Source organism: Eschrichtius robustus, chromosome 4, assembly GCF_028021215.1.
Source record: "Eschrichtius robustus isolate mEscRob2 chromosome 4, mEscRob2.pri, whole genome shotgun sequence".
Classification (NCBI taxonomy): Eukaryota; Metazoa; Chordata; class Mammalia; order Artiodactyla; family Eschrichtiidae; genus Eschrichtius; species Eschrichtius robustus.
The window spans coordinates 13,994,727-14,013,421 of record NC_090827.1 but is presented as its reverse complement, the minus strand read 5'-3'; the positions used below and the strand labels follow the sequence as shown (position 1 = coordinate 14,013,421).

Sequence of the window (18,695 nt, the reverse complement as noted above, 5' to 3'; positions counted from 1 at the left end):
TCACTTTGTTATACAGCAGAAACTAACATAACATTGTACAGTAATTATACTCCAATAAAGATGTTAAAAAAAAAAAAAAGAAAGAATTTCTTTCTATTGGCCCATATGCCGTACACATATATGGAAGCAAAGTCAGTGCCCAAGTGCAGAGGAGCTGAACATTCAGAGCTTCAGAGCAAGCGAGCAGTTTTTCCAATCACTGTCAAAAAGTCATCTTCAGCCGAGGCACATGGTGCTTTGTCAAATATATCTTTGGTAATGGCTATGTCAGATTGTTCCCAAACGTCTTCAAAAAGTTGTGGGTACTTTAGGGCTGGTGTCTTACTCTTAGATAAAATAAGTTTTCTTCAGTGCTTCAGCTAACTCTTCTTTCCATTTAGGAGAGATGGCACTCATTCCTGTAGTAAGAATAGATATGTCTACAATGCCCGTCTGGGGGTTAGTAGCAGACTGCTTACAGCCTCTCTATGGAGGTCTGTATCTTTGCTTCAGCTTTATTTGAATATCACACTTTAGCATGGCCTTCTGCTAAGCCATTTTAACGATTCCAGCTTTGGAGGGTATGCAGAAAACTTTCCTCCTCTACCTGAGCTTTGGTGACAGCCTGGCTGGCTTCCTGACTCAACCTAGGCATCCAGTGCTGTGACGGCGTAGTCCCTCAGCACTGCCGTATCCATGAACTCCTCTTCCACATGCTCCCTGCTCGAGCGGTACACAGCCACGAGGGGGTGAGCCAGACGCCTGCCACAGGTTTCATCCTGAGGTCGAGCATGAGGAAGATGGAACCGAACCTGGGGAATAAGGTGTGAAGTCGCTGGATATTTTCAAAGGTGGTATTTTTTAGCCTCACACTAAGACTCAATAGAATTTGCTGCTGTCAGGATACATGTGCATGCATTGAGCTTGCAAATAACCCCAGCCATTGTGGTAAGGAGACTTAGCTGTTCCCTGGCTTCAAGCAACGCTGATCTTGTACTTTGATTCATCTTTTCAAGTATCAGTACAGCAGATGTCACTGTCACTAAGGATAAGGGCATCAGTCTGCAGGACCAGCTGCCTCCCTTTGGGGTCTTTCACATATACTGTTAGGCCGACTGCACTGAAGCCCTTCCCAGGTGCATATTGGCCCCAGGGCACCAGGTTGTATACCTGTTGCAGGAGCTGGGACTTGCTGGTCCCAGGGTCACTGCACAGCAGGATGTTGATCTCAGCATGAAATCTGCCTCTTCCTGTTTGACTAAAATCCTCCCCTGTTCCCCAGAAAAGCTGAAGCAAGTTTCCCTTTTTGAAATTTTCCTGTTCTTAAGTGCTTGGACCTGAGGCTGAAGCAAGTCTCTCATAAATGTCTGGTTTTCTGGAAAGTTTCTTACGTAATTCCACGTGCTTCTCTGAAAAAAAGTTTGTTTTGCTTCTTCATCTCCTTTGGGCAGACGCTTTGCATCCATTTTCTGATAATGAATGACATCAATGAGGGTTTTGTAGACAGACTTCACATTACTCACCCTTGGGATGATTCAATAGGAACAGCTGGATAAATGCCTGTGATATTCACTCTGTCCCCAAGATGAATCTTGTCAACAATGTCATTGTGAGCAAAAGGATGACAGCATGGGGCATCTGCCCTGCAGGCATATTTTCAGGAGACTCTTGAAGTTTGATCATCTGTTTGTCAGAGAAGGTGACAAGCAGTCGTGGGTCAGCACCACACTGTGGGTGGTATGGCAGCACGCCAATACTCAGGCTCAGTGCTCTGACAAGGTCCATCTCCACTAGGAGAGTATGGGTGCACACCAGGCACCGGAAGAAGGCCCCATGCGTGTCTGGAATCAGCTGGGACATCCTGATCATCGTGACGTTGATGGTGATGAGCTGACTGGTGTCTTCTGGATTCAGGTTCCTCATGTTCTTCATCTCCAATACACTGAATGGTCCTACTTGTATCTGATGTTCTAAGATTGAGTCAGGTAACTGTCAAAGATCTCATCGAGAGTCATAGTAAAAGTCAGGATAACTTCCAGTGGGAAGCAGACGAGCTGTCTCTTCAGATTTTTGCCAAATGATTTTATGTGTTCACAGTTTACGTTTAAAAAGGGCTTCCCCATAATATTAGTTTTTCCAAGTAACTGCATGTACGGAGGTTCAGCAATATCTACAGCAATATTTTCTTCTTCTTTAGCCAGAGGGTCAATAAAATCTCTGCAAATTTGTTTTGCAGGTTTCCATATTTACGTCTGTTCCTCAGATCAGAAGTTTTTGGCCTAGAAGCTGCTCACCGGCCACTATATCTTCTGTTGCTGGCCCGTACTGGAAATCCACCTGCAGGCCGTTTTGTGCAGAACCCGGGTCAGGCCTCTGCCTCATGGGTGTGCCCCTAACACCACTGCTTGGAGTTCTCTCTACCCAAGAGCTGAGAGTGCCACATGTCAGCGGTGAACTGACAACAAAATCAAGAGGAATCACTGAAGAAGGCATCACAGGAGAGCTGGATAATAACATGTCCTGTGCAGCAGGGCTCTGCAGGTCAGCTCCCGGCCTGGTCAGCATTACCTGCTGCTTTCCCGTAGCGGTAGAATCCTGGCCTCATCGTCTCTGACATGGAGATGACCTGGCTTTCTCACTTGCAACAGGGGAAGTTGGCCGCCTCCAAAGCCCACAGGGCTCCAGGTGCACCTGGCAGGTTGTGCTCCCAGATGCCCCAAGAAAATTTTTTTAAAGGTTTAAAAAGATATAAAGTATTAGAATTAAGTGATGACAATTTTTTGAAGATGATATTAATAGCTACTTGAAAAACACAAGGGAATAAACTACAAAGAAAGAAGTAAGAATCTGGAGTTTAGTAACAAAAGTTGATCAGGTCAGTCACAAAATATATCAAACACCAATAACTTCCTCATGTACCTACAATGACTAGTTTAAAAATATAGTGGAAACATATCCTATTCATGATAGTGTGCACAAACACATGCAGACACGCACAGATGCACATACTCAAAACCCTACAAAATTTCAGGAATAAATACAATGAAAACATGTATGAAGAATACTCTAAATCTTTTCTGAGGGTTATAAAAAGATAACTATATAGATAGACACCATGTCCATTCATGGACATTAATTCTTTGTACTCCTTGCATTAGTACATAGGCTTTGTAAAGCATATAGAGCATGCTCAGAATATAGGCATGCAGTGGTTACTTGAAAGTAATTAAGAATTTTATCACTAGAATATTCACATTGTAATAAAGAACCTGACCTCATTTGTGATGTCTGGCTGCTGACTTCTTTTTAAGCTTCGCTTTTCCTTTCTTATTTGGCTCCACATATGGACATGCTGATTAAGAAAGCCCATCCTGCACCTCCTTCTTTAACACCCCTGGGAAATGTAAGCCTCAAAAATCTCCATCCCACATAAATGGGAACTTTTCTTAGCCCCATCCCTTAACCACTACAAATGCCCAGCCCATTCACAGTGCTTTGCTCAAGCCAGCCTGGGCCTGCATGGGCCCACTCTGCTTGCCCCAGGAGTCCCTGTGTGAGTAGTAAACTTTTTCTCAAATTCTCTTGTTTTGTGAAGTGTCATCAGCCTGGACGTCCAAATGGGATAACCAAGACACTCAGATGAGGCAAAGTAATATGATTGGAAAAACTTAACTCCGTTTTTAAGGGCAATTTGAAATGTGAGAAACAAATAATGGAATAGAACATTTGCAATCAAACATATCATTCAAACATTGTCTCTAGATACACAGAATGGATATATTCCTTTAAAAAGTGTCACCGGGTTGAAAGTTTACAGGAGAAAAATATGCAAATATTCCCCCAAAGCAAAATTTCATAATTATCATGAAATCATTGTTTTGATGATAAATTTTCTAACAACATTTTACATATTGAATTGCTCCGTAAGAAATACCTACATAGTCTCTCTTTCCCTCCTACTGATACTTTCGCTAAATAAGTATCTCCGAAGCAACCTCCCAAACAATTATTCTGTCTTTGTGAGACAGCTTCCGAAGAATGAATATATTCAGGTTCCTGCATCCTAGACAAACCATGAATTAATAAATTGGCAGGATCAGAACCATGTTCAACAACCTCCCTTGGATTCATACCTGCCAACTCCCTACACAGGTAGAGCTGGGGGATTTTGGCAACACCTTGAGCTTAGATTTGACTTACTCATTTTTCACTTGAAAAATCCTCCTCTGCCAATATATTCAATACATTTAATTCTCAAGCATTTCTGTTGATAAGAGCCTAAATTCTCATTAAAGTGATTCTTCTGCAAAGAGGATACAGTACGTACTAAGAGGAAGATCCAGGCTTTTCTCCATTTGAAACATTTTCCCCTCTACTTCCTGGTTTTTGTACATCTAGCTCCCTTTTAATGTTAATTTTTAGATTTTTCGCTGGCATTTCTAAATACTTCATGTTTCATTTGACTAGCTATTTCTCTAACTATTTCAGGAGAAAAAGGAAAACAAAAGAAAAAGGATGCATAAAATGAAGACTATGAACTTCCAAATGGCTGTCTCCTTTGTGTAAAGGGTACAGGAGAAATTTGTTTGTTTTATTAATCATTTCATTTTAAATCCAAGAAGCTGTGCGAGACAAATGGAAAATGCCAGTGAGGATGACATGACAAAGAGGCTAATAAACTGCAGGATGCTTATACCTTTGAGAGGAGCTAAACAACATTATGGGAATGGAGCAGGTAGCTGAGCCAGAGCAGGTCACAGCCAGGCTAAATACCACATTGAAAGTGAAGAAGAAGAATGCCATCAAGTACCCCAAATAGTTCACAAATGCTGTAAAATATTAACTGTTTATGAATATTTTTGTTGTAAGGTAAATTAAAGATCATCACATCCAATGTCTTACCATGCATCATCTAACTGAAAAACACCTAGGTCTAGTGTTTATTTTTTTCAGTGGATGGTGTAGTTTAAAGAAAAAAAAATAATAACTTTTTGTATTTTGTGACAGGTACCAAAATAATTTGAGCATCTCTGCCCCTAATGATATAATGAAAGTGCATTAAAATATTTCAACAACTAATTTTTTACCTGCATAAAATTTCCTTATAAATAAATAAGGGCTCCCTGTTTCACAGACGTATATGATTTTCTGACCTTGATTTTTTAAATATTTCATTTACCCATTACAGTGTTTTGTGCTTTGAACATTAGTGAAAAAAAATCCTACTAAAAGATATCTCATCAGACAATGACTTATTGTTCCTCCTTGCATAAAAATTAGGAAGAGTGAAATGCTAGTCAGACTTGTGTTTGCCAAGGCGGAGGGGGTGTGGTGGAGGGATGGATTGGGAGTTTGGGATTAGCAGATGTAAACTATTATATATAGGATGGATAAACAATAAGATGCTATTGTTTAGCACAGGGAACTATATTCAATATCCTGTGATAAACCATAATGGAAAAGAATATTAAAAAAGAATGTCTATATGTGTATAAGAGTCACCTTGCTGTACAGCAGAGATTGGCACAATACTGTAAATCAACTCTACTTCATTAAAAAAATAAAAAAAAATAAAAAAAGAAATGCTAGTCAGAAATTACCTTCTTGATGGTCTCCAGCATGGAACGCCCTCCCTGCCAGGGCTTGGAGTTCTTTCTGATACATGACAAACTAGCCATACTGTGCCACTTTCGGTCCTCCAGCTTCTTATGAAAAGCATTAGCAAGCAGAAGCACCGTGTCATATATGTAAAGGTTTGAAATCTGAAAAGATATTAGACAGTAACCATTAGAATCATTGATGCCAACCATCAAGAACAAGGAGAAAATCATCAGCTCAGTTGCTTCCGTTCATGTCATAGATGGTTGGTTTACTGGGTTATTTATTAAGCAGAAGGTTGCTTTTCTCATTTCCTGGGCAATTTTGTTATTGAGAATGAAGTCTTGTCTGATTGTATGCCTCAATTGCTTTTTCAGCTTATTTAGTTGTGAAAGAGAAGATAAAAAAGAGAAGTTTCGACAGAGCCAAGGCTGTTAGTGTCAGACCTTAGAAAATCACTAATCCTTATTTCTTTCTGAGGAGGTAAAGATCTAAGGGCTTAAGACTGGAAGGGCAAACTGAACAATACGTTTTCTGAATATGTCAAGTTTTTGCATTCTGGTTATTCAGATGGAGAAATATCAACTTGATCTTACATAGAAGATGAGTGTCATATGTGCAAAAAAAAAAGAAAGCAGACAACTGCCTGTACGTTTGTGCCTCTGGAGATAAAAGTAATGAAAAAAGTGAGAGGAAACAGCACCATTCATAAACATTACAATGATCAAGGGTCTATACAAAATTATATACATGTGCATTGCAATTAATTAACATGACAAATATCATAAGCTATTCACTGTGAATGTGTGTTTACATTAACTCTTTCTTCTTCTAATGTAATCATGTTATCTTCCCTCTATATAGATCTGAAATGAATTATACAAATGTTTGATAAGCTGTATTGCACTCTTACACTTAAGTCTTGCCAGAACCACTATTCTCACTGTTAATTACCGATGGTGTTTATTTTTCAAATAAATTGGAAACAATATTTTAAAAATACAGACACCAAGAGATATCCAAGGTCAATAACAGAGGTTAAATAATATAACAGTGTTATATTATTTCCTCTTTGAAGGAAAACTCTAATATAAAATTAAAAAATAACTCAGCTATAAAAATTAAATCCATTTTAAGCATTTTAATTTTCTCAGATTTTTAAGAGTCTTGTTATCACATTTTTTTCCTGCAAATAAAGGGGACAGTACTTTGATTACCCTTTGCTTATAATTAATCATGAAGGAATCTTATGAAATTTTCTGTCCACATCACAGCATGGTACTAAGCTTCAACCATTAGGATGATGAAAGTTTGATACTATGAACAACTGTTAATAAGCACTTCCTAACAGTGCCTTCTGAGTTTTCTTTCAAAACTAGGTAAATCTTTAACCATTCGTGCTTGTAGACCTTTCTTTAAACAGACTTTGAACACTCTTACGCACTAAGTGAAATTCCAGTTTGTTCTTTTTTTTTTTTTTTTTTTTTTTATTTATTTATTTTTGGCTGTGTTGGGTCTTCGTTTCTGTGCGAGGGCTTTCTCTAGTTGTGGCAAGCGGGGGCCACTCTTCATCGCGGTGCGTGGGCCTCTCACTCTCGCGGCCTCTCTTGTTGCGGAGCACAGGCTCCAGACGCGCAGGCTCAGTAGTCGTGGCTCACGGGCCCAGTTGCTCCGTGGCATGTGGGATCTTCCCAGACCAGGGCTCGAACCCGTGTCCCCTGCATTAGCAGGCAGATTCTCAACCACTGTGCCACCAGGGAAGCCCCCCAGTTTGTTCTTTATAAGGAAATATTAAGATAGGCTATTCTCATTCTCACCAACCCCTACCCCCCTGCCCAGCCACCAGATAATTACTAGAGGGACTAGGAGGGATGGTGCGATTGGCAAGGAATGAAGAGTGAGACTTGATGTTAAAAGTACCCGATGAATCAAACTTCATCTGAATTAGACTGTGACGACCCAAAAGGTGAACCTAGACGAAACATGATGGATGAGTGAGCTGTACCCAAAAATCCAGAGCAAATCTTTTGATGATTTCTCAATAATATGCAATAATCTGGCCTTTTCTGACCTCTCCTGCCCCACTGCCTCAAACTCGCTTGCTCTTAGAAACCTAGCTTTACTTTGTTTCACCCTCTGACTGATTTAAGTGTGTAGATGAGACAGTTGTGGGAGCATCCTTTGATGTCTCTTTATCTTTCTCCATCTAGTTAACTTCCTCTCGTATTCAACTCATGGGTCACAAGATGGGTGAATCCTATCCTGACAACTTCTCAGGATTCTCCCCACTCCCTGTCTAGGTGGGCAGTCCTCGTTTTATCTCCCATACCACTTGGTGCATACCTCTATTGAAGCATATCATAATGCTAAGAATTCTTAAACTCTGCTTTGCACACTAGAATATGGGTTCTTTCTGGACAAGGGCTCATATTGTACATATTGTTTCCCCTTTGTACTTTTGTTTCCCTTATTTTTTATTTCCTCTTGACTTAGCCTAGAGCCTAGCATGTATTTGGTTTTTGATACACTGTTGTCAAGGAAAAGAAGTCAAAGAAAAGAAAGCCAAGTTTAACATCAGGTAGGTTTAACAGAAGTCAAGATAAGAGAGACCTGCCAACCTGGCTACCGTCCAAACCTGACACTTCTTGTGGCACAGTCTCCTTTACACACCTTAAAGCACACACTTTAGCATCCATGATGGACTTAAAGCTGAGTGCTTTGTACTCAGTATGTGACAGGTGTTTTCAACAAATGACTACCTCTCCTCATTTCCCCACTACCTAAACTGCAGGATCAAAAGGGAGTGATGACATTCTCTGAGCTTTCTATTACCCCTTCTTTTACTTCTTTCTCAGGCAAGTACCTGTTCTCTTTTGAGGTTCGTGTTCGTTTCTATGCCACACGTTACAGCCCCTTTCTGCCAGTATCTACTGACCTCTTGGTCACTCTTTATTCATGACTCCTCCCTCACAGTGATCCCAAACTGCCTCCTTATATTGAAAAAAGGTCACTTCAATTTCTACACAGATGACCTTCACTTCTACTCTGGCCATGACCAACACAAATGACTATTTACTAGACCCAAATGAACAACTCCTCTAACATCTTAAACTCCAGTATCCCACCAGTCGACCAATCATTTTTCTCTACCTACTGTTACTACACTTGTTTTCTGACTTCATCAGGACCAACCTCCTCTACATGCCAACCTTTCAATATCTGACACCTCCTTTGTCTTGCCCTGAAACATCCTCTTTCCTTCAGTTGTTTGTCATCTGGTATTATTTCTAGGCTGCTCATCATCTCCGCATTCTTCCTCTGTCCTTCTCTTATTTTTCAGTGTTTCTGTCGAAAGTTGAGTACCCAGAACTAACACATTATTGCAGATGTGAGCTGACTAGGAGAAAGTAGTATAAGACGCTATCTCTCTTGATCTTAGCAAAATGCTTCTGACATAGAGACCAAGATTGCATTAGAGTGGCTTGGAGCAAATATGACTTCTGCTATACTCCAATCAAGTTTGCCTTCATCTTAACAGCCTTAAACTGTCAAACTGGTTCTCATCCATCTAGACTGTCTGTAATCGACTTTGAACCTATACTTTATCTCTGTCATATTTCAATTTTTAGGCATATTACTCAGTGAATATTAACAACTTGAATCTTGATGATGTAACACAATGTAAGCTTTCTCTCCTAGCTTTATGCCATTTACAGATCTGATAGGCATACGTTATTCATTTTCATTTGTGTAGTTATAAACATTTTGAAAATATTAGGTCCAAGGACAGACTCTTTGGGTGACCACAGAGAATTCCTTGCACTTCAAGAGTAGAATATTTATCAGCGTGGTTTGAATATTCCTCTAGTTCCATACTTCTCAAATTGAGTGTAAGAGAAGCTCTGGTGAAAAGTTGTAGGTATTAAAGATACTCAAAGCTACAGAATACATCTGGGGCATGTTCTACGCTTATCAATTTGGAGAGAAAACAAAGTAATTTAACTGATAAATTATTTGAAATCTTACTTTTAATTTCAAAGAAACTCATATGTTTTATAACTTTTAAAGATAATAATGAAACTTTAATACATTTTGAACTTTTAAAAAAATCTGAAGCCAGAGTGTTTACCATCTTCTGTTCTTAGGAGGCTTTGGTGAAAATGTTTGAATGACATCAACTTATTTAGACTTTTTAATGTCTTCCCATAAGGATTTCATAAGGAAATTTGTCAAACACTGCATTAAAATCAATATACAATAAATAGACTTATGACATTCTCCCAATCTAAAAAAATATTAAGGAGGACTTAGTCTGGCAGTGCTTGCTCTTAAGGAAGTCCTATTATCTTATTGGAAGTTCCCCAAACCATATATTTAATAATATATTCTACAGTTTATCCAAATATTAATTTTAGTGTGTTAAACTCTGATTGTCAGATCTTTTTTCCTTCCTTTTGAAAATTGGGACAATTACCAATGTCTTGTACTTGGGTTCTCTTCTCAAGTACTTCTCTAGTATTCCTAAATTGCAATATTGTGATCATATCTACTGGTTTATTTACTGCTCTGACCAATTATTTCTCAGGCTTCATTTTAGAGGAGCAAGGCATATTCGAACCATCTCCAAACCCCTGCTCCTTCTAAACCAGTGGTTTACTTTTCTTTTAATGACTTTAATCTTTCCAATTTGAGGACATTTTTTTTCCTAGATGGAGAAAACAGAAGCAAAAGGATTTGAATATTTCTATTTTCCCTCCATTGGCAGCCAAGCTAACATTAGTTTCACCAAGCAGTAAATGGTTCACTTCCTTCTTGCTTCATATATTGCTAAAAACTCTGTTTCTAGCGAAAAGGTATCTTTAACATTTATTTTGCAACTTCAGCTAATCCTGGATTTTAGTCTTTCTGGCACAGATTTAAAGATTGAGGAAACATGTTTTTTGTTCTTTCTAAATCTTACTCCCCTTTCTACGTACACTGAAATGTGTAACAGCCTGGAGATCTCTACACGGGCTCACTGTACCCTCTTCTCCTCTGTTGTACTGATTATTGTGATTTTATAGCTAGGTTTCTATTTTTAGAGCTGACTTGAATCATATTTTCATAGATTTTTTTCTGAGTTTGTTTTTTAACTGTACCCTGCTGATAAGATATAAGTCTGCCTGTGATCATTTTTATCTGCATTGTTTTTATGGACTCCAAGTTGAGAGGTCTGTTTTCCTAGGGAACCTGGAAGGGGGGGCTTCAAATTTTTAATAAGTGCTTTTCTTGTTGTTTTCTTTAACTTCAGTGAGATAAAATATGCACCAAGGCAAGCCTCTATATCAAATGTTCTTCCTTTAATGGGACATTTTAAATTCAAGAGCCCTGCATTTAGACACTTCATTATATAAATCTTCACATATAAAAGTTTCTGTCAGTTTTCCTTTTATATATTAAACATTTAGTCAAATTCTATTAAATATACTAGGGACGTTAAATGTAATACATGCACAAAGAAAAAGTAATCATCCTGTTTTCTTCTATCTGTGGGTTTGAGGGGAGTATGATGAAGGTATAGGGCAGGAGGAGTGGTGCTTCCAGTACATCCTTAATTCATCAGATAGGTCTGGGAATATAAAGATAAATAAAATATTTATTCCCTGATTTCAAGGAATTCATTAATTGAATCAGGAGGATTGTGCTGTTAGGCGAATGTGCTTTAAAATACTATATAGTGACTTTCTGCTTTCCCAATCTGTACATTTCCTACTACCTCTTTTGACAGGAACAGCCTTTAATATCTCATGATTTTCTAAATCAAAGTTCTTTCATGTTTTTCTCTATTTAAAATTCTATCATTTCCACATGAATTATATTCATGACCAATTAATATGAAAAGATGGGTCACTGGAAGTATGAAACTTAAACCTTGTTTAGGCTTGAGTAGCTTACTTTGACCCCTGCCTTCTTATCAATTACATTCAAATGCACAAATATTTACAAAGGTGCAAAGCACCATGGTAGATATGATGGGGGAAAGAAAAATAGACAAGTAGTTAATGTGATTTTTTGATGCCTGGTCCTGGAGAGAACCTATTCTAAAAGAGCTTAAAATTTAGTAGGAAAGTTCTATGGGCAATGATCCCAGAGCCAGCTGCCTGGTAAATACACATGGCTCATTACAATGGTAATAAGTATGAAGAAATGGTTAGATAAATGGTAATTTAGCTAAAAAAATTCAAAGCTGACTAAAAATAGGGAAGCTGTGGAGTTATCTTTCAAACGAAGTAGTTTTGCCAAGTCGACTTATTTATCCAGTATTATTGGGAACGAACTAGTTCTCCTAGGATTATTTTCCCAACATCTTCAAACTAAACATCTCTAAGTACTAAAATGTTTTTGATATTAAACAGTTTGAAGGAATAGGTTGCTAAAATGTATCATCTTTTTTAACCTATGAAATTGACCATGACTTTAATCTTTGTTGATATCTCAGGGATATTGTTTAAAAATTAACTAATATACTAGCAATATACTACAGTGGTACTCTTAGGAACTGCTTTATGATACAGAGTTGTTTTACAGGGAAAGTCCTGCTCCGATAGGATATCTGAATTAGTGTATCTGTTTGATTTCTCTTTTCCTGTCTCTTGCCTAGCTAGAGTGCTTCTTATGGAGCCCTATTCTTGTTGATGCGCCTGCCTTTGTTAAACCTCCATCAGATTGACATATTGAGAACTCCAGTGCAAAGAGAAATAAAACAAAAAAATCTGATAGGATTTTCCTTAAGAAAAAGAAATAGGCTCCAGGTGAGTATTAAAAGGGCATTCTTATGAGTAAGCTTCAGGGACTTGGTGTTCTTTATTTTGCTGCTCAGAGATTGTATTCATCTACTCTCAAATTCTTTATTGTATTCTGAATAGCAAAGGTTTCAGCTATATCCCCTCTGAGTTGTATATAACTTTATAACACTACAGCATTTTTTGGATTTCTAAAATTTTTTTGGTGAAGTTCTTCCAATCGGAAATTAATCTTTAAAAAAGAATAAACTTCTATATCCTTGTTATGCCACAAAAGGCAAGCAAATTTATTAGCTTAATAATTTGGAGTTTGGCATTAAGGAGTATCAATCACAAATTCACCATGAGAAATGCTATCGATTTACTTGCTGAAAAGAAAAAAAACCTTAACTTATTATATTTTTATTAAACAAGTAGATATTTTGCTGTAATGAGGTCAAAATGATCAAAGACAGATTCAGAGCACTCTCCCCATCAGACTTATGAAATTGCTGGAAGAGGAGAATAATTCAGAAAATGGAAATGTGTACAATTCTGAGTGCAATGCCACTGGAAAAGCTCTCTCTACAACTGCCCAACAAAACATCCTTGAAGAAATATCCAGGGACTTAGAATATACCTCCATATTCTGAGCAAATGGATCTTTTGGATCACACAACGTTGAAGATATTCGATGGTTGCCACGGAAACATCGCTGACTTATATTCTGGGGGACTGGAAATGTCTGACGAATGATGGTTAACCTTCCAATTGACCTTCTTACAAGTTCCTGTACATCCACATCACTTATTTCCTATAAGATAAGAAATGGAAGAATTAGAAATGCTTTAATACAGTAACAGAAACATAAAACTATTAATGCGTTGTTATCTGGAAATGCTAAGAGATTCTGTTACTGTAATACATTTGCATAATGCTTAGCCCACATCCAAATGAAAGCAACAACACATGTTCATTAAAATAATCAACTCATTTGTAGTCACTGTCTGTGCTTTAAACTATATGCATTTATGTATATAATTAATTAATACCTAAATAATTTCAAATGGAGCAACTGACTTAAACACATTTTATTAATAATAAGTTTATAACATGTTGAACACTTCAGAAAAATGTGTTGTCTAAACATTGGAAAACATCGCAAATAACTTGCTATTACACTTAATTATTCATTAATGGATTTCAAGGTACTTTGACTACCTAGGAAGATAGTTATAATGTAGGAATAATATATATTGTTCTTAGCAATGAAAAATGAGGTTCTTAAATAAGACAAGTAGAGAGAGAATGAGGAGATATTATTTTTTAAGACTTTTCCCAATTATTTCTTAGAACTACTGGTGTTAACTCATACATTTCTCTTGGTAAAGAATAGATAAAACAAAGTGCTCACTAACTGCTGAATGGATAAGTTAGTATGTAATTGTGTTCTTAACATAAAGATGAAAAATTCTGTTGATTAATGCAGTGTGAACTACAGTGATGTTTATCCAAATTAATGCTAGTTTGTATATAAGCATTTACCGAACTCAAAGAAAAGCATTTTCTACTTCTTTCTCCCTGCTACCTCCCAATTCCAGACTTAAATTTTAAGATTTGACTCAATCATGGATGTAAAAGTAATAAAAATAACATAATATTTTCATAACATACATCTGTTCTAATTGAACATTATTCTAATTGGAATTAGAATAGGAGTGATCAGAATAAAATTTAGTTTTAATGCAGTCTTTACTTAGGTAGTTTGTGCTCCATGGTGTCCATTTGGAACCTTTTAAACCAATGAAGCTTTTGTAATTAACATATTATTGGTTTCAACAGATTCTTATGGCATCGGAAATAAAAAAATTTGACACATGATACATTTTGGAATACAGTGAGCATTTCTCAGTTTTGTGTCAAAGAATTATTACAGAATAATGAAAAAGAAAAAGATGATTTACAAGTGTAAATTTTCTTCTTTCCTTACTAGGCTAATCACATATTATTCTTTCTTATAGCATATATTAGCTTTAAAATTCATCTTTTATTTATGATCTTTATGAAATATAGATTTCTCTAAAAATAAAGTAACACCTGCCATCAGCTATATCCTGTGTAATATCCTGGATTTCCAGTCAATTAATCCTTAATGTACCATAAAAAATTATTTTTCTCAGTTTAAAATGCCATCTTTTTCTTTAGTGTGTGTCATTTCACTGGCCCCCAATATTTCTGTCTGGCAAAAGCAGGTCACTTTTTAAGTCTCTGTCATCTACTCACAAAATAAAATTAAACGGTGTCTGTCAACTTCATTTTAAGCCTGAAATTTAACTAGAAAACTTTCAAAATTAATTATTATTGCTATTCAATGTCTTTACACTTTTTAAAATTTCATATTGTGCAGATGGGAATTTTCATTCAAAAAGACAGTGAAAAATTCTACCACTCTTCGCATAATATTGACTAAGTTGTGTTATATACATGGTCTTTTTTCTTTAGTGATACTAAGACTTATCAACATTTTGTCAAACAGCACCATTTCTACATGCTCCACCCATGGTGAACTACAAATCAGCACATTAGAATAAAAATTTACATTTCTTAAGACCCTACTATATTTTGGGCAAAATACTAAGTACTTAATCTATTATCTAATTTTCTGCTAAAAACTACATTCTGATTCAGATACTGTCATTCTCATTTATAAATAAGGAACCAAGAAGATTCCAAGCTCTTCATTCAAAATACCCTTTATTCATAGTATAAATTTATAAATGTCATCAGAAGAGACACTCTCTGAAGTAATTACACAGGAAATCCATTTTTCCTTACAGGAATTATTTAGATTAATATGCATAAGTGATAGGAATTAAAACTATAAAGATATATTATTCTAGCATTTAATAGTCTGATGATTCTATAAGAAATGATAAAGTCATCTGTCATGAGCCAAAGTCTTTAAGAGGACTATTTTTAAACCCACAAAAGAGGATGGTTACCTTTTACAGGTTCTAAAAGCTGAAGTTCACAGGTGTCTTAGCGACTAAGCTATATTTGAGAAAATGTCAATTTGAATTGAATATATTTTGCCTATTATTATTTGGGGAAGGGAAAAGAAAGTAATATTCTGGGAGGAAAGAATCTGCCATTCTGAATGAAGCTAACAGACAGTCTGTCTCAAAAAATTCACTTGCAGTTTTAGTTTTGACACCTGATCTCAAAAATAGTTTGATAGTGATATGAAAACTTGATCAGACAGCTATTTTATATTTACAGAACTTTACTTCTGCATTCCAAAAGGTGCATTTCAAGAGTGACAGATGCAATGTTATATAAACACTGGAAGCCAAGTGAATATTTAATCTATTAAGAGATACTTTTAAATGAAAAATAAATCTGTAAGTAAACTGCTTTTATTAAAATATGAAACTATTATATAATCTTTTGGAATCTACATTATTCTAATGTGCTGAATTTTTAAAATGTTAAAATATCTGATTTTTAAAAATAATCATATGAAGAACCAGTTCAGTACATACTCTACCAAGCCCCCTGTACTACCCAAATACGCTACTCTTTAGAATGATACAGAAATTTCCTGAGTTTGAAATAATTTAAAGAAGGTAAATTATAAAATTATTTGTCCTTTTTGTATTCTTGATTTGAATGAGTATATTTATGAAATAAGAATACTGCAATTAAAAATGAACAAATATGTTTTAGTATACCTAATTTTTCTCAATTTTTCTTCCTTAAGAGCAAGGTATACAGTCTTTTACCCCCAAAATAATTTACACGGATAATCAAAAATTATTAAGAATCAAATCAATATATCCGAGGAAAGATTCTTATCACTTTACTGTGATAGTTTAATGTAGGGCAAACTCTGAACTGTGTAAGAGCCAAGGAAGAGAAAAGAGAAAATATCTGATAAGGATACAACTCCGCCAGAAACAGCCACTTCCCAGAACAAATCTTTTAGGAGAATTGGATTGCTCCTGAATCCTTGTAGGATATCAGCTTTAGGCTTAAGTTAATAGAATTCTAGGGAAGGAAAGACTCAAAATCTATTAGGTTGGATGCCAATCTATATAATATAAACTATTTCAGAGAAGGGACCCCTTCCTCCTTTTCCCATTCTTTTATCTCTTAACATTGAACGAAGTTCTTGGCTCATAGTAGGTATTCATTAAAGGTTGATAAATGAAAATTTGAATGAATGGCAAGATTTCACCAAAACATCTTCTAAAGATAGATACATGAAACTTTAAGTATAGACTTTGGGGTCCTTTAATAACTTTACCCATTCTAAATAAATAAAGCAGATTTTAGTAATGATATTAAGCGGAGTACTATGTGGTATAATTTGAAAAGATTATGCTTATTGCTGTTGTTGCATTGCTGATATGTTTACATTCTTCATGCTTTAGCAAAGATGATCCTTTAATGCTTCCATAAAGTTTAATATTAATGTGAAATAATTATACAAATATTATGAAATATGGAACAAAACCAACTGTAGACTATAGCAGCACGAAGGGGAGCAGAATGGCAGCTTTCCGCTTAACAGATTAGTAGTGAGCAGTTCAATTAATCACTAAACTAAAAAAAAATAAAAAAATATTCATTATACATATAGGCTTTTCAAAGCTCAACAACAACCCCCTTCTCCTTAACTGCAGAACTAAGCAGTCATTAGCAGAGAACAGTGGCTTAAACTATTTAAATAAGAATTCAGGATGCCAAAGGTCAGGTTCGGTATCATCAGGGAATACAAGGGTGACTGTAGCATTATGCTTCTTGCTGCTCTAAACAGTGTATATATCTTCCTACCTGAATTTCTAACTTTTGTAAAACTTAAATAAAGTGCTAGACCATCTCCTTCAGGACCCTGAAGGGATGACAGTACTTATATGGAAAGGCTGTTCTGTACTGGATCAACTGATTGCAGGGAAAAGATAAACACCATTATCAACTACTAACATATGATTGATTACACCATATCAACTAGCATAGCCTCTCATTATTATAGCACACTTAATGCAAGGGAAAAAAATATATTGTTTTCAAGTTTTGACATCAATTTGTATGATGATGCACAATGCCAGCTTTGATTTATAGTTTCTCTCTGAGAAACTACTGGTGCAATAAGATTAAATAAATGTTTGCAACCCATTTTAAAATTAGCAACAAAATAGTAGCTACACAAACCAAACTAGTGAGATTCACGATTTCCATGTTCAATCAAAATGGGCATTTGCATGTTGTTGGGTTTTGTTGTTGTCATTGCTCCTTTTAGAGTTTATTATCTTCCTAGCAAATTCGAGAAAGCCATGTTTCTTATTTTATGGTAACTCGGGTAAATTGTGATTCATCCATTATAAACAGGCCTGTAAATGAAATAAAGGTAGCGAGACTCAAGTTTCCTGAGGCATATTTCAGAGAGAATGAGGTGGCTGAATAGAATCATGTGGAAGTAAGAGTGCTAACCACAGATACATGGACAGATGGTTTTTCTTAGGGATGAAAATACAGAAAATATGCTTGATCTCTGAGTTTTAACCCAGTTTAGAAAAAAAAAAAATAACCAATATAAACAGTGTGGGCTGTGAACGTAAGATTTTTCAAAGGCTAAGTGGTATTGACCTGCCCCACCTAAAATTACATCTTTGCTCAGGACTAGTAAGGAGGGCTGTGGGTAAAAAAAGAGATAAGGGGTTCAGTAATGGTAAAGGTGAAGTTATAGTTATGACAGTTTACAGTAGGAAATTAAAATGTGAAGGAGGAGAAAAGAACTGAGGTTTTCTATACTGTGTCTTATAATTCTAACATTTTTGAGTTATTTGCCAGTTAGATTGCTTTGTTTGTGTGGATGTTTTTATTTTTTTTTGCAATATAGTGGCCCATATTATGGAACACTCATTTAAAGACACCATTTGCCCTCCTAATATTTTATAAAATAAAATTTAATGAGAAGTTCAACAAAATGAGTTGTAATGTTTATGAAAGATATAGTAAAATAGAAGCTATTATTCTTTCCATGATATACATCATCAATGAAATACATGCTACTCAGTCAAACTTCCTCTTTATGATATGAAGAAGCGATTTCTTGCACAGCACAAATTGACCAATAAGCAGTAGACAGATGGACACTGATTGCAGGGAAAAGATAAATACCATTTATCTGGGAAGCTCTGGGAAGGTGTTCTGGAAAGCTCTCTCTACCTCGGTTCACACTTTTAAGATTCAAGTATAACTTTAGAAGTTAAGTTGAATATGGAAAAAGAAAATTAATTCAGGGGTCCCTTCTGCAATCTTACCAAAGAATAGAAAGGAATGGGCATTTCCATT

At 36.0% G+C, this 18,695-nt stretch overlaps 1 protein-coding gene and 1 pseudogene across 2 annotated transcripts in view; both read right to left on the bottom strand.

Annotated features, from left to right (window-relative positions):
- Nucleotides 1-18,695, bottom strand: part of GRID2 (glutamate ionotropic receptor delta type subunit 2) — a 1,411,147-nt gene that overhangs the window by 528,312 nt on the left and 864,140 nt on the right. For both annotated transcript variants that reach the window (XM_068542054.1, XM_068542055.1), the window contains 2 exons: nucleotides 12,979-13,152; nucleotides 5,580-5,741 (listed from right to left, as the gene is read on the bottom strand). In XM_068542054.1, the coding sequence (XP_068398155.1) occupies nucleotides 5,580-5,741; nucleotides 12,979-13,152 (336 nt within the window). The remainder of the gene's footprint in view (nucleotides 1-5,579; nucleotides 5,742-12,978; nucleotides 13,153-18,695) is intronic.
- Nucleotides 171-3,349, bottom strand: LOC137764424 (DNA replication licensing factor MCM4 pseudogene; annotated as a pseudogene).